General features: G+C 42.6%; 1 protein-coding gene across 4 annotated transcripts in view; it reads left to right on the forward strand.

Annotated features, from left to right (window-relative positions):
• The window catches only part of BANP (BTG3 associated nuclear protein), a 927,800-nt gene that overhangs the window by 488,639 nt on the left and 411,380 nt on the right, over positions 1–27,781 (forward strand). For all 4 annotated transcript variants that reach the window (XM_069217391.1, XM_069217392.1, XM_069217390.1 and 1 more), the window contains one exon: positions 21,276–21,406. In XM_069217391.1, the coding sequence (XP_069073492.1) occupies positions 21,276–21,406 (131 nt within the window). The remainder of the gene's footprint in view (positions 1–21,275; positions 21,407–27,781) is intronic.

Consider the following 27,781-nt stretch of genomic DNA (forward strand, 5'->3'; position numbering starts at 1 on the left):
AACCTTAACACCAAGTTTTCTTTTTACCACAAAAATGCTTCCTCAATACACTCTCATTCTCTCTGCTCTATTCCAGTTGGGCGTGAAACCTTTCTTTTATGTATCGGGCCAATTCTGAATTAAGGACAACTAATGACCAGGTCAGACTCCTGTACATTTCTATGGACCTTCACTTTCAATTAGGGTTTCGCAATTCCTACCTGTTCATCATGTTCCTCTCTAAGCCATTTAACCTTTGCTAAGTGTAATGGGGATATAAAACCGACTCTCAGCCATGGAATCCTGATGAGGATAAATCAACCTTAGGGTGTATCAGAAATCACATAGAAGTGATAATACCCACTTATGCTAAGTAATGTGTATGGTTTCCGCAGCTCAGCCCCGTATAGTGTTTGAACCCTCTCAGTGTTCAGACCTCTGTGATGCAATGCAGCTTATGAGGGATCATTATCGTACCCAGAATCATGAGTGAGTGAGATGCTAGCTCTTTCAGCACCTGCACCCTCTGCTGCATTCAGCTCCGGCAAAGAGTCCTAGGAGCACATTTTTTAATATTAATCTTTGTATCAATTTACCAACTTTTTTCCATAACCCATCACCTTTAATTAAACAATATATAGGCACTTTGGATATGAAGCAGTACTCTGTAGTCTGTTGAAAAGGAACACAAATATGCATTTTTTAAATCAACTAACAATGTTGTACACTGAAGGGAACCTGGAAACCACAAGTTGTAGGTATCCTCACAGGAAGACAATCCATTCTAAAGCATACTAGTTTCACTCCAGTTTCAGGGTAACTTAGCTGTCTCTGTTAAATATTCACCAAATTGGTCTTCTAAGTAAAGAATTATGGGTTGGATTCCTTGCAGTGTCCTCTTCAATATCAGTGTTATTTTGTTTGTGAGAACAGTGGCTCTAGAAGATTTCCAATCGGCAAAGCTAGCCTCAGGTTTCATTAAGCAAGTGAGAATACCAAGCAGTATACTTGGAAGAGGATATTTTATTTTATGAAGGCATTGCTGCCTATATCAGTGTCCTATAATGTGTACATTTCAGACAACAACTCATAAACACCAATTGGAAAACCTTCTATCAGTCACAGATCAAAATAATAGAAATCTAACTCATTCCACTTGTCTGGAAAGCTAAAGGCTTCCATGTTAAAACTTTAAGAGTAAAATGACTTCCACTGAAAAAGAAAACTAAGGTCAGTTGTTACGGCAGGTGCCAGGAGAAATTCAACTCTGTTTTTCCCTTTTATTTTCTCAAAATGAAAGGAAGCAGCTGGTAGGGATTGTTTCTTTATCTAGTAATTCCTCCTATAATCTCATCCCTCCTTCACCATTGCTTTCAAGTGTTCAGAGAAGTGGGAACATTGGTCTTGCTGGTGCGGGAGCTAGTAGTGTGGCACCCTGTGTCCCTTCTACTTACAAATACAAATATTTTATTTTTTGAACAATCAGTCAAAATCATTGCAAATCAGTCATTAAAAGAACCCAGTACAAATGTGAGTGGATATATACCAATTTCAACAGCCACTAAAAGCAGATCCCTAATTTTGAGAATTCGGGCAAATGCTGATCAGGAGGGCATGTCTAGGGCATCGGGGCAGGTGGAAATCTGGCAACCACAAAAGTGTGGAAGAGAGGAGACGCGTGAGCATAGAAGTGAGGAAGGGCAGCCGGGGGCTGTGGGCAAAGTGGTGAAAGGGCATGGGTTGAGGCACTGGATGGCTAGAGCAGGAAAGATGAAAGGAAATGCCTTATGTGATGAAGGCTGAGGGAGCATTATTCCCCCACCCCAAGCTACAGATGGGTAAAGTAAAAGGAGCAATGGAGGCACAATAGTTGAGAGAGACATAACTGATGTCCATACCAAATGGAGCGCTAAATGCCAAGCAATGAATATTAGGGGCATTACAATCAAACGAGGGCAGAACTAATATACCAGAGACTCCTGTGGAAGCTCCACACTCAAACAATGCCTCCAAAAGGCAAACTAAGAAGTGCTCCTAGTCTCTCCCCCTTCTTTGTGCCTGTCAAAATCTGCTGCATGTCCCTAGATAATGTTAAAAATATTTAGGCAAGCATCTCTTTGTGTTATATGTTATGTTGATTTGTATTGCGCACTAATCACCGGAGACGGTATCCAGGGATTTGGGCAGGTGGGTTATACGAGGAGCCTGGTCTTCAGCTTCTCGCGGATCTCAAGAAGTGAGGAGGAGGCTCTGATATGTTGAGGGAGCTCGTTCTGTGTCTTGGGTGCAATGTAGGAGAATGAGCGGCCTCCAGTTTTCCTTTTGTGGATGGGGAAATGAGTGCCAGTGAGAGTGAGGCAGAGCGTAGGTGTCTGGTGGGTTGATGAAAGGGTGTTGAGGTATTCTGGTCCTGTGTAGGGTAGGGCTTTGTATGTGTGCGTGAGAAGTTTGGATTGTCTGTTCTTCTGAATGGGGAGCCAGTAACGCATCTTGAGGTGCGGTGTGATGTAAGAGTGGCATGGAAGGTCGAGTATAAGTCTTGAGCAGTGTTCTGGATGGCCTGGAGTCAGTGTCGGAGTTGTCTGGAGATTCCGACATGGAGAGTATTGCTGTAGTCTAGCCTGCTGGTGATGAGTGCTTGTGTGACGGTCCGTCTTGTGTTCTGAGGGAACCATTGGAAGGTCTTTCATAGAATGTGTAGGATGTGAAAGCAGGAGGTGTACTCTGCGTTTATTTGAGCCATCTTGTTGTGCTTGTTGTCTAAAATGATCTCTAGATTTCTTGCATGTGCTATGGGGCTGATCCTAGCTTTGACAGCCAGCCAGAAAGGGTCCCATTGGGAGGTCTTGACCAGTACTTCCGTCTTGTTGGAGCTGAGCTGCAGGATGTTGGTTCACATCCAGTCTGCTACCATGATCATTCAGTTGGTGAAGTTGGTGCTGATGGTGGTTGTCTTGTCTGTCAGGGAGAGTATGAGTTGGGTGTCATTGGCATAGGAGATGACGGTGATGTTTTGCAATCTGATGATGTTGACAAGCGGTGTTAAGTATATATTGAAAAAGGTGGAATGATCCCTTTGGGACTACGCATATCAATCTCTTGGCCTCTGATGTAAAGAGTGGCAACCTGACCCCTTGGGTTCTTCCCATGAGGAAGGAACAGATCCATATGAGAGCAGATCCTTGTATACCATCCTTGTGGAGTCTTCAGATGAAGGTGTTATGGGAGAAAGTGTCAAAGGCAGTGGAGAGGTCAAGCAGGATGAGGGCTGCTGTTCCGCCTCAGCCCAGGATGATTCAAATGTTCTTGGTGTCCGCATTGAGGGCTGTTTCAGTGCTATGGTTCTTTCTGAATCCTGATTGAGTGTTGCCTAGGAGGTGGTGAAGTTCGAGTTTTTCTGAAAGTAGACTCAGAATTAAGAGAGCAGAGTACAAATGGATGTTCATTCCAGACCTTCACAGCAAGAAAAGAGGAGTGTCAGCCCCTCCTGACAATCCTAATTCTAGGGACTAAAACCAAACATGACTGAGAGGAGTGTAAAGTCTTTGTCGGAGAGTAAAAACAGAGTCTCACAGACATACTGAGAGCCAGTCATAGACAAGGCCCTATGAGCCATAACTAAATATTTAAATAAAATTATTTTCTTTACAGGTAGCCAGTGTAAAGAATGAAAGTAAGGTGACATAGGTGTCTGACATGGAAGCCGAAAAATGAGCTGAGCTTCAGCATTCTGAACAACCTGAAGTCTAGTTATCAGATAGTTGAGAAGCCCCAAATATAGGACATTGGCATAGTCCAGCCTAGATGGGATAAGGGCATGGACCACTGTCATCCTAGAAGAAAGAGAAATCGCATTAGGGCTTTTAAGAGGCTAAAGCACTTTCCCATCACCCAAGATACCTGCAGTTGAAAAGATAAGAGTTTATCAAATCTCAATCCTAGATATTTTTACCAGTGATGAAGGCGACCGTGGGGGCGGTCCCAGATCAGGCCATCACTTGAGCCACCAATCCTCGTAAGAAGACCATAAAAGGGCATTGTATCCCTTTTGAGAAAACAATCAGATGCTGGGCCTTCCAAAGTTTTGTAAGTATTGCTGTCTAAGATGTTGACAATGTCTTTAACAGTGCCCCAATAAATATCATATATTATTGTTAATCTTACACTGAACTCTTGGGTAGCTTTTCACAGTTGTTTTGTTTGTTTAGATGGGGTTGATGCGCCCTTTTACAAATCTTGAGTCCACCACCTTTACACCTTCCTCACTGGCCTTTTGGGAAAGCAAATTGTGACCCTAGGATGGAGGTATTAACCTTTGTAGAAGCATTCACGTCTCAGTTGGATGCCAGCTTCAATATTATCCAGAGTTTGCTTTCTGATGCGAGGCATGATTTCCATTGGTGTCCTAGTACAGCCCAAGCTGCCCAGGTTCAGGGGTCTGTTGTACAAGAAAATCATACGAATGGACACCCAGAAACTAAGCTACAGTAAGGCTTTTAGATCATCACACAAAGTGGTGCCTCACTAGAATAAAGTTATGAATAATAAAGACGGCAGCATCCAATCATATTTTTGTCTACTCCTGAGGAGTCAAAAACAGGTAGGGCACTACTTGGATCAGAGGGTAAAAGGTAACTTTTCATTGCAGCAAGTGCAAAGGTTGTTGAAAAGCAAGAGAATCCTTAACCAGTACAGTTTCAACTTGCATAAATTCGCTTACTAGATATACTGATGAGGGAATCAGAAAGTGCTAATGTGGAGCAACATTCATAACTCCACTGAGTAAGTGTGCTTTAAAGTTTTTGTGGAAGAAGTGACAGAACATGGACCACAACTTTAAAAATTACATTGAAGATAACTGAAAAATATCAGATATCATACTTGGCAGAAAAAGATATTCAGACTGGCAAGTGAAAAGAAGAGTTTGATAAATCAAATCACAGACGCAGAGCAATCAGGATGGAAGTCTAGGATTCATCTCAAGCCTTTGGATTGAGTAAATGAAGGATAAACTCCCAATTAACACTTCTGGATTTCTTTCCTCCTCCACCCCTCCATTACTCCAGTCAATCTAACTAACAAACTCTCATATCCGCAACTCAAATTAACTCATAATAATACTAAAACTGTACTCCTTATTAAATTATACTAATCCATCACTAATTCTTGTTGGGTACCGGAGTAGCGTGCTACTCATCAAAAAGCGCTTCGACGCCTCGTCAGGGGTAGTAAGCGCTATATAAATACGATTACAATTACAATTACAATTACATTGAACCATCCTGGTTGCCCTTATCCTCACGCTCATCTTTATTCATCCCCTCTTTCAGTTCACGCAAATCGCCCACACTGCGATGCTCTAACAGCTTCCTGACATATATTAGTCAATGCTCGTTTAGTAGTCGACCTTAAAAGATGTTCTTAAATCGACCTTAAAAGATGTTCTTAAGTGCACGTAATAATGATGGGCAGAAAGCTTGAATTCATATCAGCCACTTATAATTACTTAGATTACGTTGACACTACCAAGTTTAATACAATCACAATGAACTATGTGTGGTTTGTACCCTTTTAATCTGACTGCATGAAAGGCTCATCTGAAGCCACTTAATAGATGATGGAAAAACATACCTGTGGGAGGTTTTTTAGTTTGGATTGACAGAAAATGTTAGACAAATGGGATCCATTTAAAAGGCTACAGAAAAATATTTGTTTTGTTCCTATTCCTCTAAAAGAGAGGTTCGGGCTGAACAGTATGCTATCTCTCAGATAATCAGTTGCAATAATGAGCTTCCAGGCCAATATTCATAAATATTGCAGTCCTATAAGTGGGATTTTCTGTAGCCTTGGGCGGGCGCGCGTGCGTGTGTGTGTCTGTGTGTACAACTATAAACCTGCCTTCATTGTCTGACAGGGCGGGCGATGATGGGTCCATCTTGGTGGGGTTAGTTTGCATTTTAAATCCGCCTTCTTCGTCCTGTGAAGAGGCAGGTATTCACTGCTTTCAGATAACTGATATTTCCAAACTTTCTGACATTGTGATCATTGCATAAGCACTATGAAGAATAGCAGAAGGGGCATGTAATGATTGATTAGAAATTGTAGATGACGACATGCGATATGATCGGACCCTCTGGCCAAGGAATGCATACCTGTGCCTACTAAGTGCAATGTTGTGTACTACAACAACCGCTTTCATCCATCTAACAAGTTCAAGCTTGTGATCCCGCTCCGAGTGGGACTCGACTTCTATTTACTCTCACAGTGGGCCATCGTCTAAGACGTGAGAAGCTTCCTAGCTGTCATGTGAAATGCACGGCATGTGCACGATTGATATGTTCTTCGGTCTAGTCCGTCCCACTACATCCTCTCTTTGACAACCCTTGGCCAGTTTTGCTGGAATGAAATTGATATTGCAAAGTAAATCAGTCATCATGTTCTGGACAGTTTGAAGGAATACATTAAGGGAAGATGCTTTCCCGTTGCCGTAGATCTTGTGCTTAGAGGAAAAAGGTCTAAAATCAGTTTAAAGTTGAAGACTATAACCTTTTGAAGACCGGAGGCAGTGCTGGTTGCTTCAGTAGTCATTTATTTTCTCAATGCTATTGTGTGCACAAAAAATATTTACTTCTATTGCAAAATATTCAGACAGTCATCAAAACGGTAGTATTCGAGAATTGAGGCTACTGCTGGTCATTCTAATTTTCTTTGATATTGCAAACTTAAATGGCATATTCCTTCCAAATCATTGTTTTCTGTACAGTCAGTGTTACTCTTATCCCGTGTATGTCTAGTCTTGCCACACTGTGGCTACTGTATCACCAAAAAGCACGATCGAAAGCGGTAACTCGAAGATGTTTGTTACTAGAGGCTCAGATAGAGTCCAGCGCGCAGCACTCCTAGGCTGCAGTAAATGTGAGGTCACACCTCACCACCACCCATGCTCCAGAAACCATATTGTGGAGCCAGGACTACATGCTGTTTTCGTGTTTTTTTGTGTTTCAGAAGCATACCTCCAAAGTAGGTTTTTTTTCTGAAAACAAAAAAAATTAGCCTTGACAAGCCGAAAGTTTCTGCCTGGGAAAGGGTGTCTGTTTTGATTTTTCTTGCCCGGGCAAGCAGCCTTGTAGCAGATTGGCTAATAACAAGCAATAATAGCAATCAGAGTTCCTGCACTGCAAACTAGGCAAGAAACCACAAGTTGGGCAGATCTGGTGCCCTGATGATTTACAGAGGACTTAGGGCCAGATGTAGCAAAGGGTTTGCGAGTCGCAGACGGCGAAAAACGCAGTTTGCGAGGCGCAAAAGCCCCTCCTCTATGCAGAAATGCATTTTGCGATTTGGATCCGACTCGCAAAATGCATTTCCGACTCGCAAATAGGAAGGGGTGTTCCCTTCCTATTTGCGACTCGCAATGCAATGCAATTTCGCGGTCGCAAATGAAATCGCAGTTACTATCCACTTGAAGTGGATGGTAACCCATTCGCAAACGGGAAGGGTTCCCCAGGGGACCCCTTCCCCTTTGTGAATGATCACAAAAACAATTTTTCAGAGCAGGCAGTGGTCCTATGGACCACTGCCTGCTCTGAAAAATACCGAAACAAAAGGTTTCGGTTTTTTTTCGAAGTGCAGCTCGTTTTCCTTTAAGGAAAACGGGCTGCAGATAGAAAAAAAAAAACAGCTTTATTAAAAAGCAGTCACGGACATGGTGGTCTGCTGTCTCCAGCAGGCCACCATCCCCGTGAGTGCCCATACTCGCAATGGGGCCGCAAACTGCGACCCACCTCATAAATATTTATGAGGTGGGTCTTTGCGACCCCATTGCGAGTTGCAGAAGGTGTCTGAGACACCTTTCTGCATAGCAAATTGCGACTTGCAATTTGCGAGTCGCACGGACTCGCAAATTGCAAGTCGCAATTTGCTTTTTTCCTACATCTGGCCCCAAATTTGCTCCATATTCTAAATGACCTGGATGAGAGCATGCTATATAGTTGGGCATGTTTCCATCATTCTACAGATGTGCATCTGTTTCCTTCTGCGTCGACTGATGTGGACTTAAACATGCTTCTCTTATATTAATTTGTTTTAACTCTTCTCCACCTCCTCAGATCAGACATTCTGTGATCCACAAAGCTCTGGCTGTAAGCCTTGTATAAAGTGTTAAAAGCAGCTTTCAGCAGCATGTACTTCGTGTCCAGCCAGAGGAATAGCCCTTTTGTGCATATGTGCCCTTTCCATGCCACTGTCACAAAAAAAATCTCACACGAGCCAAAGAAATGTATATCCCCATTCATTAATTAAATAGGGATGGTCTACTGCAAAGAAATGTTAGGTAGTCACCTAGATTACAAATAGCCGAGGTTGAAAAAGAGACTTCAGACTCTCACTAAAAATATTTAGTAGGTCAAGGAAGAAGGGTAGTTAAATGTCTCATCTTCTTGAGTTCCACTCTGCCCAGAGACATACTGTATTTCTGGAAAAAATAAAAATCTTTTCCACCAATTCAGACCACCTCATCAGTCAATGGTGCACCTTGCTGAGGGGCCCTCTTCCTCCTATGTGGTGGTAACGTCACAGCCAAGCACAGTGAGTGCTAGACACTTTCTTGCTTGTATGAGGACTTGTTTCAGTGGATTTGATCAAGAAAGTTCAAGAAAGTGTTTGCAAGAGTTAAATGTTGTTCGTAGACATCTTGTTCCGGGATCCAAGTCAGCACTACACTAGGAGGTTGAGATTGCCTCTCCTTACAGTCATGGTGGCACTAGTCATTGCACAGGGAAGTGCTTAGTAGGGACAGGTACAGATTTTCTATCAGGTTGGAGGTGCTCCATGGGATACCACCTGGGAGTTGAGCAGTCTCCTCCAGTGGCTGCTCGCATCTCGAGTCCCAGCATGACAAGGCAATTTTAGCCTGTGCTAATCTAGGCCTCTCCTCAAGCAATCTGGAAATCTAAAAGGCCTTAAGGCACAGGCCACCATGTCCCAACTCAACAATAAGTTGTTGTGGTTTGCTGCTGAGGCTTGCTTAGAGACATCAGCCACTTTAGTTGATCATTGGCTAATGTCATGTTCTTTACTAAGCACTGGTCTGAATGAGGAGTTCTGATTTTTGTGCTATCAGAGCCCACACAAATCCAATGACATAGTTTTTCCACAACTTCGCCTAAGTGTACTCCTAACAAATAGCAACACACTTCCACAACTCTAATCCAAGGACGCACTATCCTTGGATTAAGTTAGACTTGACATTTGTTGCTAGAATAAACCCTGAACTTTATTTAGGACTTTAAATGCTTTTTTAAACCATTTAGAAAGCAGTTGCAGTTCTGTAATCATTTGCATGGATTTTAGGTCTGAAGATGCACCTGGTTCTGAAAACACAGGAATGGAAGAACTATAATCCCTATAGGTCTGAGAAGTGTGCTTCCCTTGCCAAGATTCAGAGGGGCGGGAGGAAGATTATTGTTTCCTGCTACACTGAAGGTTCAACGTCCAAGACTCTTTCTGCTCAGCTGTTGTTTCCTTCAGGACGATGATATGTAAGGACCAAAATTCAAGGCTGCTTTTGTTCAGAAGTGGTTAGTGCTCAGCTCGGCCTTGTCTTCTCTGTTGTGAGTATTGTTTCATGCCTTAGGATCCAGACACAGAGATGTGCTTTCAAAAGCATGGAGGGGGCACACTGTCTGGCATACCAGCATACAATTTGTTTAAATGCATTGTGGTAATTACAGAGCATTATAACAGTCATTTAAGTTAGAGTGTTTAATAGTTACAGTTGTTGGTGCAGCCATAGTTGTGTACCTGACAGCACACGTTTCAAGGTATGTGTCCTTCTTCAGTAGAAAGTAACAATTTATTTTGGGGCTGTTAGCAATACATTGATAGTCCAAGCGCACAGGTGCATCCCGATGAACTTACCAGCCCAACAACTCAACAAGGAGCCAATGGTAAAAAGGAAGGGGCACATTGCCTGGCATACCAGAGGTGTGCTGTAGTTGGCCATTTCCATGAGCTAGTGGGATGAACCTTTGTAACACCAACATGCTGAGACATATTTTCCTATCAGTCAAATCCTCAAACCATTTTGTTCACATGACTAGTGGAATCTCATCATATGTCATAATACTAATACTTTGCCCATACAGTGCTTTGCTCCACATATTGGCAAATGCTTGGCTTGGCTCTTTGTTTACTTTTGTCACTCTAGCTTTGCATGCTTGCACTATGCATTTGTTTGTGGGCCAGTTTGGAAAGCCCACCACATGCATGCTCCTTATATATCTTGATAATGTTTCTTGGACTGGAGGAAGACCATTTACAAAGCAAGCTATGTGATGAGTAAATTACATATCACACTGAAAATTGTCAACATGAGGGTGGGCTTGTACTCCCTATGACCCACCAGCTACAACTTATAATACAGGAACCCCAACCTCGCACGGGGGAAAACCCTGAAACGCAGTTACTGAGTACACCACAGATTAGTGAATAAAATACAGTTCCAGAAAAGGTCCCCTTCACCCAGCCCATGCACGCCCGAAAGGACACAAAAAACACATTTTCAAAGACTAATTAATTAGGGGAAAAGACCTCTGTGCGTGTACCTTTCATTTAAGTCTGTGTGCGTCTCTTCCTACACCAACATGCCTGTAATCTTTATTGTCCAGAGCTCAGCACAGGGCTCCTTCACTTCAAAAGCCAGATCCACACTACACCCCTCAAAAAATAGTTTTCGAATAATAATTCCACCAACAGTATCCAAACTTATCTTGACAATCTGATCAGAGAAGTCCTTCAGCTTCTATCAAAGTGTGGCGTGAATCTGCGGTGTATTATGGCTTCACAATTTAAAGCAATGCACTTTGTTTTTCAGGATGACTAAAGGTTCCAGGAAGACATTATGGCCCTCATTACGACCCTGGCGATTTGAAAACTGGCAGGGCCACGGTGGCGGTTTCAAGGCTGCCATTTTATGAGTTTGGCTGAAACCAAACCGCCGATACTCTGCCCGCCCCGCCCCTTTTCTGCGGTCCGCCGGGCTGGAGGTGAGCACCTCCAGCACGGCGGACGCGTAATGCCGTTAGCAGTATTATGATGCTGTAGACCCCCAGCATTTTTTCTGGTGGTCACACCGCCATAAAAAGCTGGTAGTCTTGCATCCTGTTGCCAGGAATAAGCATTCCTGTTGCCAGGATGCACTTGCACACACGTCCACATGCCTGCACACATACACCCACATACTCCCACACCCCCACTCACCCACGCACTCGAGTTATACACCCCCATTCACATTAACATATATAGATAAACACCACACTCACACACGCATACACTCCCCCAACCCCTCCAGCGCATATATATATTCACACCCTTCTCCTACTGCACCGCTTGCATGCACTTACCCACTATCCCCGTCCACTGACATACACGCACCCTCTCTCGCCGTTCACTCCCACAAAACCTGCACCCCCTTCTCCGCCCACTTATATACACATATACACGCATACACACACTCACCCCTTCCATCAGCTCAGACGCACTCATGCACTCAACCACTCACACATGTACTCACCCTATCCACAAACACTCATACGCCCCATCACCAAACAGCCCCACCCCCATCCACAAACACTCCCACACCTCCCTCACCCCGTCCACAATCACTCACGCGCACACACCCCCAACACCCTTCCCCTGTCGGACGATCCACTTAACCCGTCCATCAAGGAGGTCATCCAAGAGGGGACGGGTCCCGGCGCTTTCACCGCCAACAGTGCCCGGCCATCAGGACACCCCATGCCGTATTACGGGTCGTAATATGGCATGTGGTGTCCTTTTGGCGTGGTGGTGCCGGCAGTGGAACCGCCTCTTCATCGTCGACTGCCAGCATGACTGGTGTCGGAATTCCGCCCGATTTCGGGTGGAATTCCAAACTTAGTTGTAATAGGGTGGTCCTAAGATCGCCAGCACTGGTGGTCTTTCGGCACCCACGGCTTCGGTGGTCTTACGTACAGACCCGGGAGTCGTAATGAGGGCCTATATCTCTATGTAACTTGTACATTAATTTATATATTTGAAGCTGCCTCGGCTAGATCCCCCTAGCTGAATGATTTGTCTTGCATCAGATTTTACCTCAGAATAGTCGTTCTTTTCCTTGTTTTCACAGCTCTTAAGCAGTGTTGCGACTGGATAATTTCCTTACTGATGTTACCTCCCCAGGTGCCACAAATAACCCACTCCTTACAGTCCGCAAGTGCTTTTATGCAAAGAGCATGAGCTGTACTGGCTAATGTGTTCTTATAAATGTGTATAGGAGAGTACTCTTTCATCAGCACGCCCTCTCTCCCCCGTCTGTCCCTTGCTTGCTAAAACAGATCACAGGTTGAACAAGCATTTGCAATGCAATGGGTCTCACATTTCCTTGACTTAGAGCTATTAGCGTTGTAAGCTCGTAGCCGGACTTTTCTTGCCACATACATTTTAAATGAAAAGTAAAACAGTTTCACATAAGTGAGCCGATTCTAAGCACAACGGTCGCCATGAGCATCAGTGTGAAGGAGACACACAAAACGAAAAAATAAGTTTGCTTGCAGTCAAACATATCAGCAAAAGTGCAGTTAGCCAGGTAACAGGGTCAATGTCCAAGGCGGTAACCAAACCGTCCCAAGGAGGGTTTACCAGTGATGATAAAGGATTTTTGAAGGACAAGTGCATGAACAAGCGATAGTGATGGGCGTGAGGTGGGCGTGGTTAAAAGCCCAGATAGATAGGAACACGTTGGAAAAGCAGCGCTTGCGCCCTGCTATGCTCGACCTAAAAAACTGTTTACATATTAAAGTTGGTCTTTGGCATGTAATTCTCTAGCCACGCACTTGTGAGCAACCAAACCTCATCTGCCATCCTCTTATAGTTTGCAAAAATGTAATAGTTTGGATGATTCTTCAGACACCAACTTTACGTCCTTCTTAATTGTACCTGTGAAGTATTTTACTGCTAAATTGCTAAACAGTAAAATCTGCTGCCTTTCAGATTTGATTTTGTCTAAGGTAGGGGATCTGCCTTGGCTTGAGGTCTCCACACAGCTAGTGACTTTTGAGGCACAGTCGTAAAACGTGGAGCGGCCTCTTTAGACTGGAATGTGAGCTTGTTGTAAGGGAGATTTGCAGCCCATAATTCCAGCCACATGGCCTGCAAGACCGTACTTACGTCGGAGTGGATCTACGGGGGGTGTGATGGGTCAGTGGTAGTGTCGGGCCAGGGATGGTAGTGTGAAACTGGTAATAAATTGCCCTTTCCAGCTCTTTGTACATGTGCATATAACATGTTGTGCAGCGTGGATCTGTACCATCAAACATTTAGATTGTAGAACTCAGCTTCCCAGATGGCCTGGAGAAACTGAGATGCTTGTGCCATAAAGCAAAACAGTGTAAAACGTATGAATTATGCCCAGACGTGTGGGCATGCAGCTGGGATGTTTCTGAGCTATTCCCAAACCAAGAAGTCAAACATCCATGAAGAGATTTCTTTTGTATACTTGATTATTTGTGGAGTTTCCTTGGAGCTAGGGCGCTCTGTATTTTAGCAGCGACAGGAGGATTTCTAGCCACACTGCATCCAAGGCCTAGAGGGTATACTGTTCGAGCAGATAAGCCCTAACTTGTGGGGGGTACCGTGAAAGCTCAGTCTGATAAAGCAAAATAAAAAGGAATGTGCAAGCAGTGTTAATACTCAACAAGAAATAACACTCTAATACACACTTTCAGAGTCTAGTTCAAGAAGTACAAACAGGAATGGTGGCAGATTCTCATATCTCTAGCGACAATTGAAAGTTAGAGGAAATACTTGTTATTGTAGGAGGCTGGTACCGTTTCTGGGTAGAGGGAGGCCCTGCATCTGACTCCACAGTGCCCTTTTAAGTGACAGAATCAAAATGACCATGTATCTGTGATGCTTGGTCCGAAAGCGTGGATTCCCCTGAACTCCTAATTTAGTGGTTGGCCAAAATACATCATCCTAAAGTCTACAAAGAGAGAGGAGGTGCGACGAAATGAATACTGAATTTTGAAAAGTGGTATGGCAATGGTATGCTCAAGCATTTTGAAAATGTATACCAAGCCAAGTATGGTGCCATAACAACTTACACAGCCCAACTCTGCATTCTCAATAACTGTTCTAGCCAGTGAATACAGCACAAAGGAACACTCTGATAAACGCCTTAGCCGTCCCACCACCAATCGATCAGTCCCACTTAAGGTAGAAGGTGGCTTAGCACAACTATAACTTAGAGCCAGAAAGGTGCAGCACATTATACCATAAAGAGAGATACCCTATATGGAGACACCTTAATATTCTGTTGCTGGTCAAAACTTCCAACATCTGATGCTGCCAATTCAGCAAAAACGCATTGAGCTGGACTTAGTGGGCTAACCAATATCCCTTTCTTGCTGAAAAGAACGTATCTCTCCAAATCACGCGTAAAACAAACAGCCTGTGCTGAACTGAGAATGAAGGGGAGGAAACGAAACTGAAAGCAACCAAAACTTTGGACTAGATCAAATTGGGACAATATTTCTGAGTAATGATGAACTATTTGACCGCAAGGAAGTATAGAGAGAGAATAAGATGGTTCACCCTTGCATGCTTTAATGTATTCCCTCCTAGACCAAGATGAAAACAATATATCCAATTTTTGCCTATATGGTGATCAACAGGTTGAATTCATGTGACACATGCTGTTTTTGTGACTAATGAAAATATCTAAGGACAGTGCATCCTGGAAGACTGAAATCTGTGACTGCAAAGAGAGAAAGGATAGAGCATCTTTCCTGCTGTCCAGTAAATATGTGGATGTAACAAAACCAACCTTCATCTTTAAAAAAACAAAATTCAGTATATTTAAAAGAAAGGAAAAAAAACAAGAAAGTCCTAAGTATGAATTCTGAGTCTTACATACACACAATAGTGCATTTCTGGTTCACCGTGGCTCCTTTATCCTGGACAGATTATCATGGCCTGATTTCCATACTTTCTTCTCTTTTGCCTCTTACCGTTGAGCACGTCATACGCAGGCCCACTTTCTTGACAACGACCACATCCTTTTTTTCATGACCACATCCTTTTTTTCATATCCACTCAATTCCCAGCACCATTTGGTCCTGAAATACAGAATGCAAGTTATATAAATTGAACAATTAGTCGCCTCTCGGATGTTCAAAATGCCTGCCCTTTAACCTACAAAATTTGTCAGTCTCAAGAAAGTCCGAAAGGATGAAACCGATGTTGGCTGCGCGGGATGTTCCACATACTCGGCTGTTCGTATCATCTTCTGTATATTTGCAACAATCCTTGCGGAATGATAAATGCATTTTGTGGACTTTTACTTCAAGCCTAGGTCAAATTCCTTACCAACTGTCTACAGTTACTTTGGAATCAATTGAGTTATGTGCTCCAACCCTTCCGTTTCTTACATCAGTTGGCCCTCAATGTTGATGGAGCCCATACCAAAAATATTTATCAACACAGGCATATGCAGTCTATTGCTGTTTGAGTATTGTGTCTATGAAGGAAAGAGACAACTCTTGAGTAGTCTTCTGAAGACAAGATAGTTATCCGTGGATCTTATATTTGGGGATAATGAATTCCATAGTTTGGTTGCTTGAACGGAGAAGGATGTACCACCTATAGTCTTTTTCTTGTATGGGGGTGTTCTAATCTTGAGCAAAGGTTTTTTTGTTCAGTGTATTTGGTTACTTTGTTTCTGATAAAAAGTGGTCCTGTTCCATGTATAGCTTTGTGGGTGATACAAAGCAGCTTGGAGGCGAATCTTCTGGCAACAGGTAACCAGTGTAATACTTTCAAGGCAGGGGAGGTGTGGGCTTGTGGCTTTACATGTAATAGTAGTCTGGCAGAGGAGTTCTGAATACGTTGCAATTTTTTCATAATAGATAGAGATGATCCATGGTAGAGGCCATTGGCATAATCCAGTTTGGATAGTACAAGAGAGACAGTAGCATGCACCTTGTGTGGAAATCCGAGGTGGGTGAAGATCCGTCGCAGAGACTTCAAGGTGATGAATCTTGTTCATGCTAATTTGTCCACTTGGGCATTCATAGTTAACTTGGAGTCCATGATAATTCCAAGGTTTTTAACTTCCTTGGATAATTGAGGAGGTGGTCCGAGAACATCAGGCAAGGAGCACAGTGGGTCGTACTTTTTTCAGTCACCACATATGAGTATTTCAGTTTTGGAGGCATTTAGTTTGAGATGGCTCCAAGTCATCCACTGAGCAACAGCTCTGAGGCAACTGAAGGTTTGTGGGTTTTCAATGTCTTTGGGGCATTCCAATGTAAGCACATGACTATCTTTTTTTTCATGTTGGCCCTCTTCCAACCAGGAAAGCTCCGATACTTCTTGGTGGTCATAGGAATTTATATATTTAAGTTTTTGTAAAATGCTGACGCATGCCTGCTGGCCTCACTCTTGCCATGCATATTGTATTGTTGAATAGGAAGTTGCATTTGGAACCTCTTGGTAATTAAGTGCACAATACTTGTGTCCTCAGTGCCGAATTGCATCCTGCTGTATCACGCATATATGATGCCATTCATTAATGGATTACTATTCCCACCGTACTATCTATACATTAAGTACACATGCCAGCCTTCTTATTAATTCACGAAATTATTTTGTTATATTTTCAACAAATATCTGCCTACTCCATTTGCTAAATGTCCTTTATCCACCCTAGCTTGTGAAGTTATGGGTAACTAAACTTTTATAACTAAACGCTGGTGTTTTTTCTTCACATGCAGCTATCCGACATGGCTAAAGACATGGACATTGATATGCCAAAAACAATAGCTCTCGGATTGTCGAGACCAATTGCTCCACAACACACAATACCACTACAAATATTTACACTCTGTGGCACACAATCTCACGCCACATAATTACAGCACACTCAATACCACATAATTACTATCCACATAATTCCACTGCACACCATCCCACATAATTCCACTACACATAACTTCCCTCAACACCACACAATTCCGCAAGAAACAATTCACATCGAACCCTCATAAATTCCACTCCACTCCATATCACATGGCTAAGGGATATTGACATTTACAATGCCAATAGCTGTCAGGTTGCTGTATAGGCGAGACCTATTGGCTTTGCCAATGCTTGTTTTCGTTCTTGCAGTAGGTACCACGGTACGTTTGCCACGCCACTGGTTCTTTCTTACTTCGCCATGGAGGGCCTTTATCTTTAGAGCTAGGAGATCATTTTGCAGGACTGCAGTAAATTGGAGTTACTGTCTGTCATAAAAAAATACAACCTTTGAAAACAAGATCTGGAGTCAGGGAGCTCGTGATAATGTGGAATTGGTGGCACGCCCTCCTTTCAGACTGGATGGTGTTAATCTTTCTGCTTGTTTTTCACCAGTGGGAATTTTTAAAAATAGATAAATGTTGCTCAGACCTGGACAGGCACCTAAAAGAGTTGGTTGTTAGAGAAGAGAGAACGAAACGCACAGGGTGAAGCTTTGCACAGAGAAGATGTGTTGTTAACAAAAGCTTCCTTTTCTGCCTCGCCTGTGCCCTGAATCCCAAATACTCACGTATTTTTATAAGCATTTTTTTGTCTCCCGTGAGAGGTGTCTTTTGGCACGCTTGCCGCCCCCTCCGCTTCCTCAGTTCCCTCCCCACCTTCCTTCCTGGCCTTCAAATGAGCTTAACATTTTGCATCTTGCACCAACCTACTGTTTAAGCCCTAAATAAGGCGTTGTTTTTGTTCACATGTGTGAAGTAACAGCTGGCATGTCGCAAGGACAGGCCTCTTTGTCCGCCTGGGTTCGGATTGCCGGGGCTCACCGCGGGTCTCGCGGGGGGTCACTCCTGTGCAGGAAACGGCCCCCATTATAAATGCGCTCCCAGGGCTTTCTTAGAAAAAGTGCTCGTGCTTGCGTTTACCGTTTAGTCAAACGCTACCGGAAGTGTGGATGTAAGCATCGTGAACGTCACTGGGAAGCATTATCTCCCCTGTTAATTGAGGCGGGAGAGAAGTGACGGACACATGGTGGAGAGGAGCGGTGAACGTCAGGGAGAGAGAACTGATGAATATTCAGGATGGACGTAATGAGCGGGAGTGGGCGATGCACGTGCGGGCGCGAGGAGGTGACTGGTGTGAGAGGAGTCTCGCACGTGAGTGTGATAGTTGCAAAAGAGGAGAATGGACTAAGGGTAGCGATGAACATGAGGAGAGAAACACAGATGGGATCGGGTAGAGGCGGAGACAAGGGCAGCAGACATCTGGGAGAGAGGGGTGATGATGAGGCAAAGAGAAGTGATGTGACAAGACGAGAGTAAAATGTGAGAACGAGAATTGTGAGTGCGAGAAAAGAGGAATGATGAACATGGATGTAGGTTAGGCAAAGAAGTGATAAATATGAAGGAGAGCGGAGCAATGAACATTAAGCCAAGAGGACCGATGAAAATGAGACAGAGAAGTGATGAATGCGAAGGAGAATTGAATGTCAAAGAAAAAAATATACGGGCAGCAGGGAGAATTTCATCTTAGGAACTGTAATGAGAAGTAAAAGAAGAATATAATTGAGGGAAGAGTTTACATCCCAGAACTAAAAACCAAGCAGAGAACAGCTATGAAAAGGTGGAAGAAATGATTGATGAACGTTAGGTAGACTACTCTGATAAACATTAGACGTAAAGAAATGATGAAATTCATGGAGGGAGATTGATTGGAATTCCTGTGAGTGTGATGGAAATTAGAGAGCAAAGAACGTTGAAGTTAATGAAGGCGTGCAATGAAGAGAACAGTGTTGACTTAAGTAAACGTTACTGCATTTGGGTGTGCCTTTAGTTAAGCATTGTAGAATTAAGTGATTGCATCAACCCCAGTTCAGCAGGTATCCATAATTGAGAAGGCTGTGTATAATAGACACACAGTCCATCATTCTATGACTAGAATATGTGGCACTTCAAGGGCTATAGTGTGAACTTGCAAGAGAGGTAGAAGAAAAGTAGTCAGTTCCTGTGAGGACATTAGGTTCCCAGCTGGCAATCAGACTCTCCATCTTAAAACTGCGAGTGGCTTGGAGGAGCCCGTAAAGAAGTGCTAAAGGTTAGTGTTGAAGCTGCCTTCTTCTCTACTGTGAGATGTTTCCAGGAGTGTGCTTTGGCTCTTGTATGGTAACTAGGCCAGAGTAGGAAGACAATGCCTAAAGAAAATAAGGGGACTCTGTAGCCAGTGGCGTAGCGTGGGTTGTCAGCACCCGGGGCAAGGCAAGTAATTTGCGCCCCCTAACCCGGGGCAAGGCAAGTAATTTGCGCCCCCTAACCCGTGGATTTAGTCTCTTCCAAGATGTTGCGGCCGGCCGGCCCCCCCTGCACCCCCCACGCTACGCCACTGTCTGTAGCAACACAACCGAACAACAATCTAGTTAAGAAATTAAAAAAGTGTGAATATCCCTACCGGGGTTAAGTAAAGAAAATACATTTGTATTACTACTAATGCAACTGTTAGTAATAGAATTAGTAAAAAGTGTTCAAATGTGACAAATAAGGAACCCCACATTTTCAATTGAGAAGTACCAGTAGCTTAAATTCTACTTGTAATGTAATTAAAAAAGTTTAGACTCTCCCATATACTTGACCAGGACTTGTGCAGCTCTCTGAAGCTTACTCACCAACACTTGTGGTTGATTTTTTTTACATTGCGATATCCGGAAGCTATAGATTCAAAGATTTATAGCTGAACATAAAGGAGAACTCTTCAAATGGTTATGTGCTCTGTGAAATGCACGGACATCATGTCTGCTGCACATATATAAAGAAGTCTATGAGTGTAGTACCCTGAATGGTCTCTTAGAGCAATACAGCACTGTGTGACTGCATACTGAGGGAAAGAGCCTTTCTAAAGATTTACCATTAGTCTTCTTTAGGGGACAAAAATGAAGTTGTGAAGCACTGCTGTTCGAATAACCTTTCTAGATGGCTGAGATCTGCTTTCCCAATTCAAGGTACCTGTGTCCTTGAACATACTCAAGAGATAGACGACTCACATGTGCTTTGAGTAGTAGATCCATTAAGGCTACTAAGGCTAAAGAGTTTGACATAATGTTCCTTGGTCTTAACTGATACTTGAAGTGGAGTGGTTGTTTAGAGTCACCTGAGGAAAGGAGGTAGTTGTAAAGTTGGACAGCAGAGGGCCCTGTTCGTTCCAGGGTTCTTTGGTGGCAAATCAAGGTAGAACATTTTCTGGCAGTATTATTTCCTATGTATTGCTTGTGCTCATGAATGACACACAATAGGTTGCTCTCGCATACTGAATCCTTGTTGTGTCATGGGATAAGGAGGGCTAGGGCTTAAACCACCCAAGAGATACCTCCTTGGATAGAATAGTACTTTGAGCGCAGAATATTGGGCATGCATGGCCCCCAGGCAGGATACTTAACCTGGTAAGAGAGGTATGTGTCATGTTGTTCCTGACTTAGGAGATATTTGATCTCTGTGCAGCCCTAAGTGAATGAGAGTTTGTTTGTTAATTCCTGGCCGCTACTTACCCAATGGTAGTGACAGAAATACATATTATATGGAAATGTAAACCGAAGCTTCAGAGGCACTTATAAAGGGGGGGTGCCTAAATTTAGAGGATAGTACCAATGTGCAGAGCTTACATATTGCAGCTCTGTAGCTTTTTTGTTAATTCTGCACCCTAAAAGTAAGTAAAACAACCGTTGAAGCATTGCTTAAGACCTCTCATTTGTATTCCCAAAGGGATCTATAATGCCAAGTGTTGCTCACAGATGGCTTTAAATGACACATTGAGCAATTCTGCTATACTCTGACCAGTACTGGGATGTTCCATGTCCATTGCCATTCTGGAAACAGATATACTATTGTCTTTACCAGGAGTAAATCTCTGAACGTTTCCAAAAGGTAGTGGGCGAGTAGAAGTTTGTGAATTTCCACTACCCGGTTTGTGGGTGTACACAAACATTGTAGGGCATCTTGGGTTGTAACTACCGCTTCCCTCCCATGGGTGCACATTACTCCATAATTAAATATAATACGTGAATAATAAGATTTGTGAGTGCAATTTCATGTTTGGTGAATTGTAATAGAATTTTTTTAAACTTGGCTGTTTGAACTGACTGCACTTGGAGAAGATGTTTGAACTGTGTCCCATAGGCTTGACCTGGCTTTACTCCACAGTGACCACCAGTCTGGCTGAGAACATGTGAATCATGCATGGTTTGTGCTCTTATCTTCCAGAGGGAGTTCAATGCACAGTTTCTGGCTCAAGTGAACTTCAGCAGACGCAGCCACAAGCACTAGCCTACGCCTTGGCCAATGCCCAGCAGGTCCAGATCCACCAGATCTCAGAAGATGGACAAGTCCAAGTTGTATGTACTAATGTTCTTTGTAATCTCTCCCTGCTTATTTGTGTTTCTATGTCCCAGTTTCAGCCCCTGTTCATTTCCTGATGCGATATTTAATTGTGAACACAATTACATCATATAGGTCATCTGGCAGCTCTTCAAAATGAGGTACTTGATAAAGTGCCTTTTACTTTCTCACGTTTCCGTACACTCATCGTTTATTATCGTTTTTGTCAGAATCTCGACATTTTTTGTAATTTGCTGATTCTAAGTTTTTGTTTTTGTAACTGTTAAGTTTTTATGTTTAATGTCTTGCTGCACCGTTAAGGAGCTCATGCTTCCTTGCGTTGAATAGCAGAATCTAGGATAGAAAGAAACATCCATAACAAGCATTGGACAAGCCAATTGGTCTTGCAAAGTATGCAATGAATTTTTTGTGTGCAAACCTAAGAATTATGCAAGAAAAAAAAATTGAAAAAAGTATACAGATGTAAGAGTGGCCCATCAACCCAAGCATACTTGTCCTGGTTCTCAAACACTCTCCTTTTCAGGTGGTAGTGCATATGTGGTGAGAAAAGTGCCATCACACACAGTGCATGAGTGCATGTAGTCGAAGTGGGATGATCTATTGCCCCATGCTGCATACTGTAGTGGCTGGAAGGATTTTGCGAATGACACTTGAACAGACCATTGAATTAAGAGGGCTGGCCAAAACCCGATGCCAGTGGTGTAACAAAAGCCCCTGTAGCGCCTGCGGTGCCAGGGGGCCCGAGCTCCAGGGGGCCCCCTCAGCACAGTACACTGTGCATGGGTGGCAGGCACTTGACTGGGTCCAGGGGGTAGAGGGCCCCCTCCAGGTACTTTGTAGGGGGCCCCACTCAAGTTTCGTTACGCAACTGGTCGATGTAATTGTCTTTCTTTTTTATATGAAGTTTTTGAAAATCACGAGAAGGGCAAGACTATGGCACACCTAAAATTTAGCAAATGTGTACATAAATGCTAGCTTTACTACCTTCCAGTAGCATAAGGTATCTGCTTTTCTTGGTTCTTCAAGTGTACACATCTTCGAATGAACCAGTGTTTCATTGTTACCCTATTTTGTGCTGAGTTCAGACTGCCAACTCCTCGCTCAGCCGCTTGAAACACTGCAGCACCCTTCCCTTCCCTTTCCTTGTTTAAGAAGAAGATATTAGAAGCCACCTTAACAGGAACTAACCAAAAAAGTGTAATGCATAATGTACGTGCAACTGTGGTTATTAGGGCTTAAATGCATACAATATGCATAGAATATGAAGATAAGAACTGTCATGTCTAAGTAATGTGATTGTTTGTTGGCTTGCCTTAAACCTCTATATTTGGGCTGATTTAGAGTTTGGTGGACAGGGTCATCGGCAGCGATGACAGGGTCCTCGCCAGATTCACGTTTACCAAATTTGTGGTCTGCCCACCCAATTTTGTGTCGGGCGAACCCACAGGTTTATGCCACTGGAGTACAATGTAGTCTACTCCCATAAAACTTCCTATGACGGCTCAAGGGAGTACAGGCCATTGGCAGTAAATCATCTTACGTCCGCTCTAATTATAGTGAGGAGTGGAATGGCTTTTAAAAAAAAAAATGTCTGTCACATCCAGGTACATCCTGGCAGTGAGGGACAATAAAACCTATTGTGTTGTATTGTAATAGTATTTATATAGTGCTTACTACCTCTACGAGGCGTCAAATGGCTTTTCGTCGAGTAGAACGCTACTCCGGAGCCCAAGAGGAATTAGTGGTGGATTATTATAGGGAACTATGAGTTCAGTTTTAGTATTTTTATGTGTTAATTTGAGCAGAGGATATGTGAGTTTATTAGTTGGATTGACTAGAGTAACGGAGGGATAGAGGGGGTAAGAATCCAGAAATGTTAATTGGGAGTTTATAGTAATCTGATGAGGCTTGGGATGAGTAAAGGAGAGATGGAGGAGGGAAGAGTTTGTGAAAAGGGTTAGGGCAGGGTTCTGCAAAGCCGGTTCTGGAGAGCCGGGTCCATGCCAGATTTTTAGAATATCCACATTTAGAAAAAAGATGTTTCAGAAATCTACATTTTTCTAAATGTGGATATGCTAAAAATCTGCCATGATCCCGGCTCTCCAGGACCGACTTTGCAGAACCCTGGGTTAGGGAGATCATAGTAGCAGGAGGGGTTTTGGATGAGTCAAGGTGAGATAAACGAGGGAGAATTTATTAGGGTTGTTTGGGAGATCATGGTAGTAAAATTAGGTTTGCGAGAGCTAGAAGTGGAAGAGGAGAGAAGAGCTTGGGCAGGGTTAATTTGGAGATGAAAGTAGTAGAATGGATTTGGAATGAGTCAGAGTGGGGATGGAGGATAGATTGATAGAGACATGACATGGTGATGGGCAGACACAGTAAACCTTACAAGAGAGTACATTTATAATATGTTTCATTATTTATAATTGTATATATATATATATATATATATATATATATAAATAACATTCAATAATTTTTCTTTATTCATTATTATTTTTTACTTTAATTTACTTATTTATAGTTTGTTTTATTTATAGATTTTATTTTTATTTATACACACACATATATATATATATATATATATATATATATATATATATATATACTCATATATATTCATATACATATTTAATTGTGAGTAAATATATATTTGGTAAACAGGTTTAAAGAGTCTGTGTGTAATTTATTGTTATGACATTATAGCGATACATATTTCCTAAAGAACTATACATATCTAAAATATACACATATTCAGATAAAAAATATTTATCAACACAGGCATATGCAGTCTATTGCTGTTTGAGTATTGTGTCTATGAAGGAAAGAGACAACTCTTGAGTAGTCTTCTGAAGACAAGATAGTTATCCGTGGATCTTATATTTGGGGATAATGAATTCCATAGTTTGGTTGCTTGAACGGAGAAGGATGTACCACCTATAGTCTTTTTCTTGTATGGGGGTGTTCTAAGGCGGGGTGCCAATCTTGAGCGAAGGTTTTTTTGTTCAGTGTATTTGGTTACTTTGTTTCTGATAAAAAGTGGTCCTGTTCCATGTATAGCTTTGTGGGTGATACAAAGCAGCTTGGAGGCGAATCTTCTGGCAACAGGTAACCAGTGTAATACTTTCAAGGCAGGGGAGGTGTGGGCTTGTTGCTTTACATGTAATAGTAGTCTGGCAGAGGTTTTCTGAATACGTTGCAATTTTTTCATAATAGATAGAGATGATCCATGGTAGAGGCCATTGGCATAATCCAGTTTGGATAGTACAAGAGAGACAGTAGCATGCACCTTGTGTGGAAATCCGAGGTGGGTGAAGATCCGTCGCAGAGACTTCAAGGTGATGAATCTTGTTCATGCTAATTTGTCCACTTGGGCATTCATAGTTAACTTGGAGTCCATGGTAATTCCAAGGTTTTTAACTTCCTTGGATAATTGAGGAGGTGGTCCGAGAACGTCAGGCAAGGAGCACAGTGGGTCGTACTTTTTTCAGTCACCACATATGAGTATTTCAGTTTTGGAGGCATTTAGTTTGAGATGGCTCCAAGTCATCCACTGAGCAACAGCTCTGAGGCAACTGAAGGTTTGTGGGTTTTCAATGTCTTTGGGGCATTCCAATGTAAGTAGTATTTGTGTGTCATCTGCTTAGTTGTAGCATGTGAGTTGAAAATCATTGACCAGTTTGTTAATGATATCATGTAGATGTTGAAAAGCAAAGGAGAAATGATTGATCCTTGGGGGACCCCTGCTTTTATGAGATAGGATTTTTAAATTATTTCTCCCTCCAACATCCTAGGAGAAAACTCTAAGGGTGTTGGGGCTCTGAGTTTTACTTTATCAGAATCAAACTCCCACTTTTGGTAATTTGTTTTTGGAAAAGTAAAAACTTTGAAACGTTTTGTGTCATCATCTGTCACCAATGAAGAATGCACACCAACCTTTTAAATGGCTTTGTATGAATCTCCGTCATGAGAGTTCACGCAGGCCCATAGAGTTAAACACAGAACTGGTGGTAATCCCAAAATTTGACAGATATAAGATCCTCTGTCAATTTGATTGCCTTTACTCCTTCTGTCAACCTCTAAATCAAGCTCTTTGTCTCAAAGTCTGCCCTTTTTCCTGTACTGTGATATCCGTAATAGTATATAATTGTAGCATCATGCACCAGGAATTGGTATGTTATCACAGGAACCTGTAGACAGTCTTACAAACTTGTTATTTACCCATTCCCAGTCATCTACACAATATTCTTACTTTCTGGCACTTTCCCTTACTCTGCCAGTGTGCACCTCGTCTCAAAGGGCCTGGTTCCGAGTGTGGTGGTAATTTTTAGTCTTTATGTGACCTCCTGTTTGTGCGGAGATTAGAATTTCGAGTTTTTCAGTAAACACCATAACTGCACAATTTTCTCCTGATAAGTTCCAGCAGACCAAACCTCCCTTTTTGGTAATTTCCAATGCATGCAGTTTTTGGTGCAGGAAACACCAATTTAATGAGCAATTGCTTCCTTTTCCAGAGGAAAAATTGGGATATGAGTTATTTTCCGCACCCAGTAATTACCTCGCCCTTCTGTATCAGTATTTATCAGGTCAGTTAAAATACCACACTCTTTTGCAGCCCACTTACAATCAGGGCTCCAGTGGTGCCTCTAAAAACTGTTATTCCTCACCATTTTTTGAGTGTTCATACCCTTCTCGTTTATGAGGGCACTCCCCAGTCCCCACCACTTCATTAGGTCTGGTGTCAGCAAGAGACTTTTATTTTAAGTAATACAAATTAAAAATTGATATTTTTAATTCAGCACTGGTGCACCAGAGAGTATAAAATTTCTCTGCAAACAACATGAGTGCATATGAGTATACAAAGGATGCTCTGGTATGGAGGGCAACAAGTAAACTGTAAAACTGTAAACTTCGCACTTATATAGCGCACTACTCACCCGTTAGGGCCTCAATGCGCTTTACGCATACCGCTGTGGAACCCCTCCTGGCTTTTCCCTGTGAGGCACCCACTCCTGGATAGACCCAGGGTGAAGCCAGGCATCCAAGCGCTGTGAGGGCCATTGTGGAGATTAAGCAAGCTATTGCCCAGAGTTACAGAGTGGGATCCATTAATTAGATTAGGTACGAGGTGAGAATTATCTGGTCCACGGGAAATGAGCCCAAGACCCACGAGGTGGGAATTGAACCCTGGTCCCGGTCCAGATTTCTGCATCAGGGTCTGCCGCTTTAACCATTGTGCCACACTTCTCCACAAGTATAAAACAAATATGATCTAAGAGTCATGGAGATAAAGAGAACATATCTCTGCAGAGGAAAAGAGAGACACCTCCTATCCTATTGACATTGCTTTCATACGTTTCCAGGGCAGTTGGATATCTAACCAGGGAGTTTACTAGAGAAAACTCTCATTGAAAGTTTACACCCTTTGAATTTCTTCCTTAATATAAAGCTACCTCGGATATTTTTAAAATAGGTATATCTTTAGCCTTTTCGGAATGACATGATGTCCTGGGATGTTCTTAGTTGAATCGGATCATTGTTCCAGATGGTCACTGTGGCCACTGAACACGATCTCCTCAGAGCTTGCATTGTTTCACATTTTGGAGATTCCAGTTGGAGAAACTTCTTACTCTTAGATTGTCTTGCGGCTCTGAAACTCATAATAGACCTGCTAAGTGGTCTGCCTATACAGAGCGCTCTGGAAGCGAGGCAGCTGATGTAATAATAATAATAATAATAATAATAATAATGGTAGTAGTAATAATATCACATTTTTAGATCTAGTGTTCAGCTGCCATTCACATTTTTCTTCTACCCACAAAAGCATTCAGGATGAGCAGTGAGCAAGCTGATCTGAGCCATTGGTTCCTAAAAGGTGTGTGTGACTGCATTCTGCCAAAGCACAGTTTTGTGAGCAACACAAAAATTGTCAGAGACTTGTAAGCCAGTGTGCGTTTTTATACAATTGTATGTATTTCTTTCAAACATTTCAGGAGGTCCAACAGCTCCAAAACGCTGCTACTTGGGCCCACAATGCTTCTGGCTGTGTCATGCCCTGCGTGCACGCTGCGTGCAACCACAATTTTTTAAAATGTATATATATTTCTATTATACATGTATTTTCACATTTATTCCATATCTGGAATGAAGCAAATACTCCATCCATTACCTACGCAGTGGTGATTCCATCTGTGCCTGTTCATACCCCTTCCAGATCGGTAACAAAATGTGTTTACAATATTCTCCTCAGAATGGGTCTCATGCAGAAGGCTAGACTTCTTTCACATGTGGCCCTCTTGCCTTTAAAGCATGAACGACTGCCATTTCCAGTTCGGATTTTGTATATGACGAATACAGAATGAAACACTGAC

Source organism: Pleurodeles waltl, chromosome 12 (genome assembly GCF_031143425.1).
Source record: "Pleurodeles waltl isolate 20211129_DDA chromosome 12, aPleWal1.hap1.20221129, whole genome shotgun sequence".
In the NCBI taxonomy this organism is placed as follows: Eukaryota; Metazoa; Chordata; class Amphibia; order Caudata; family Salamandridae; genus Pleurodeles; species Pleurodeles waltl.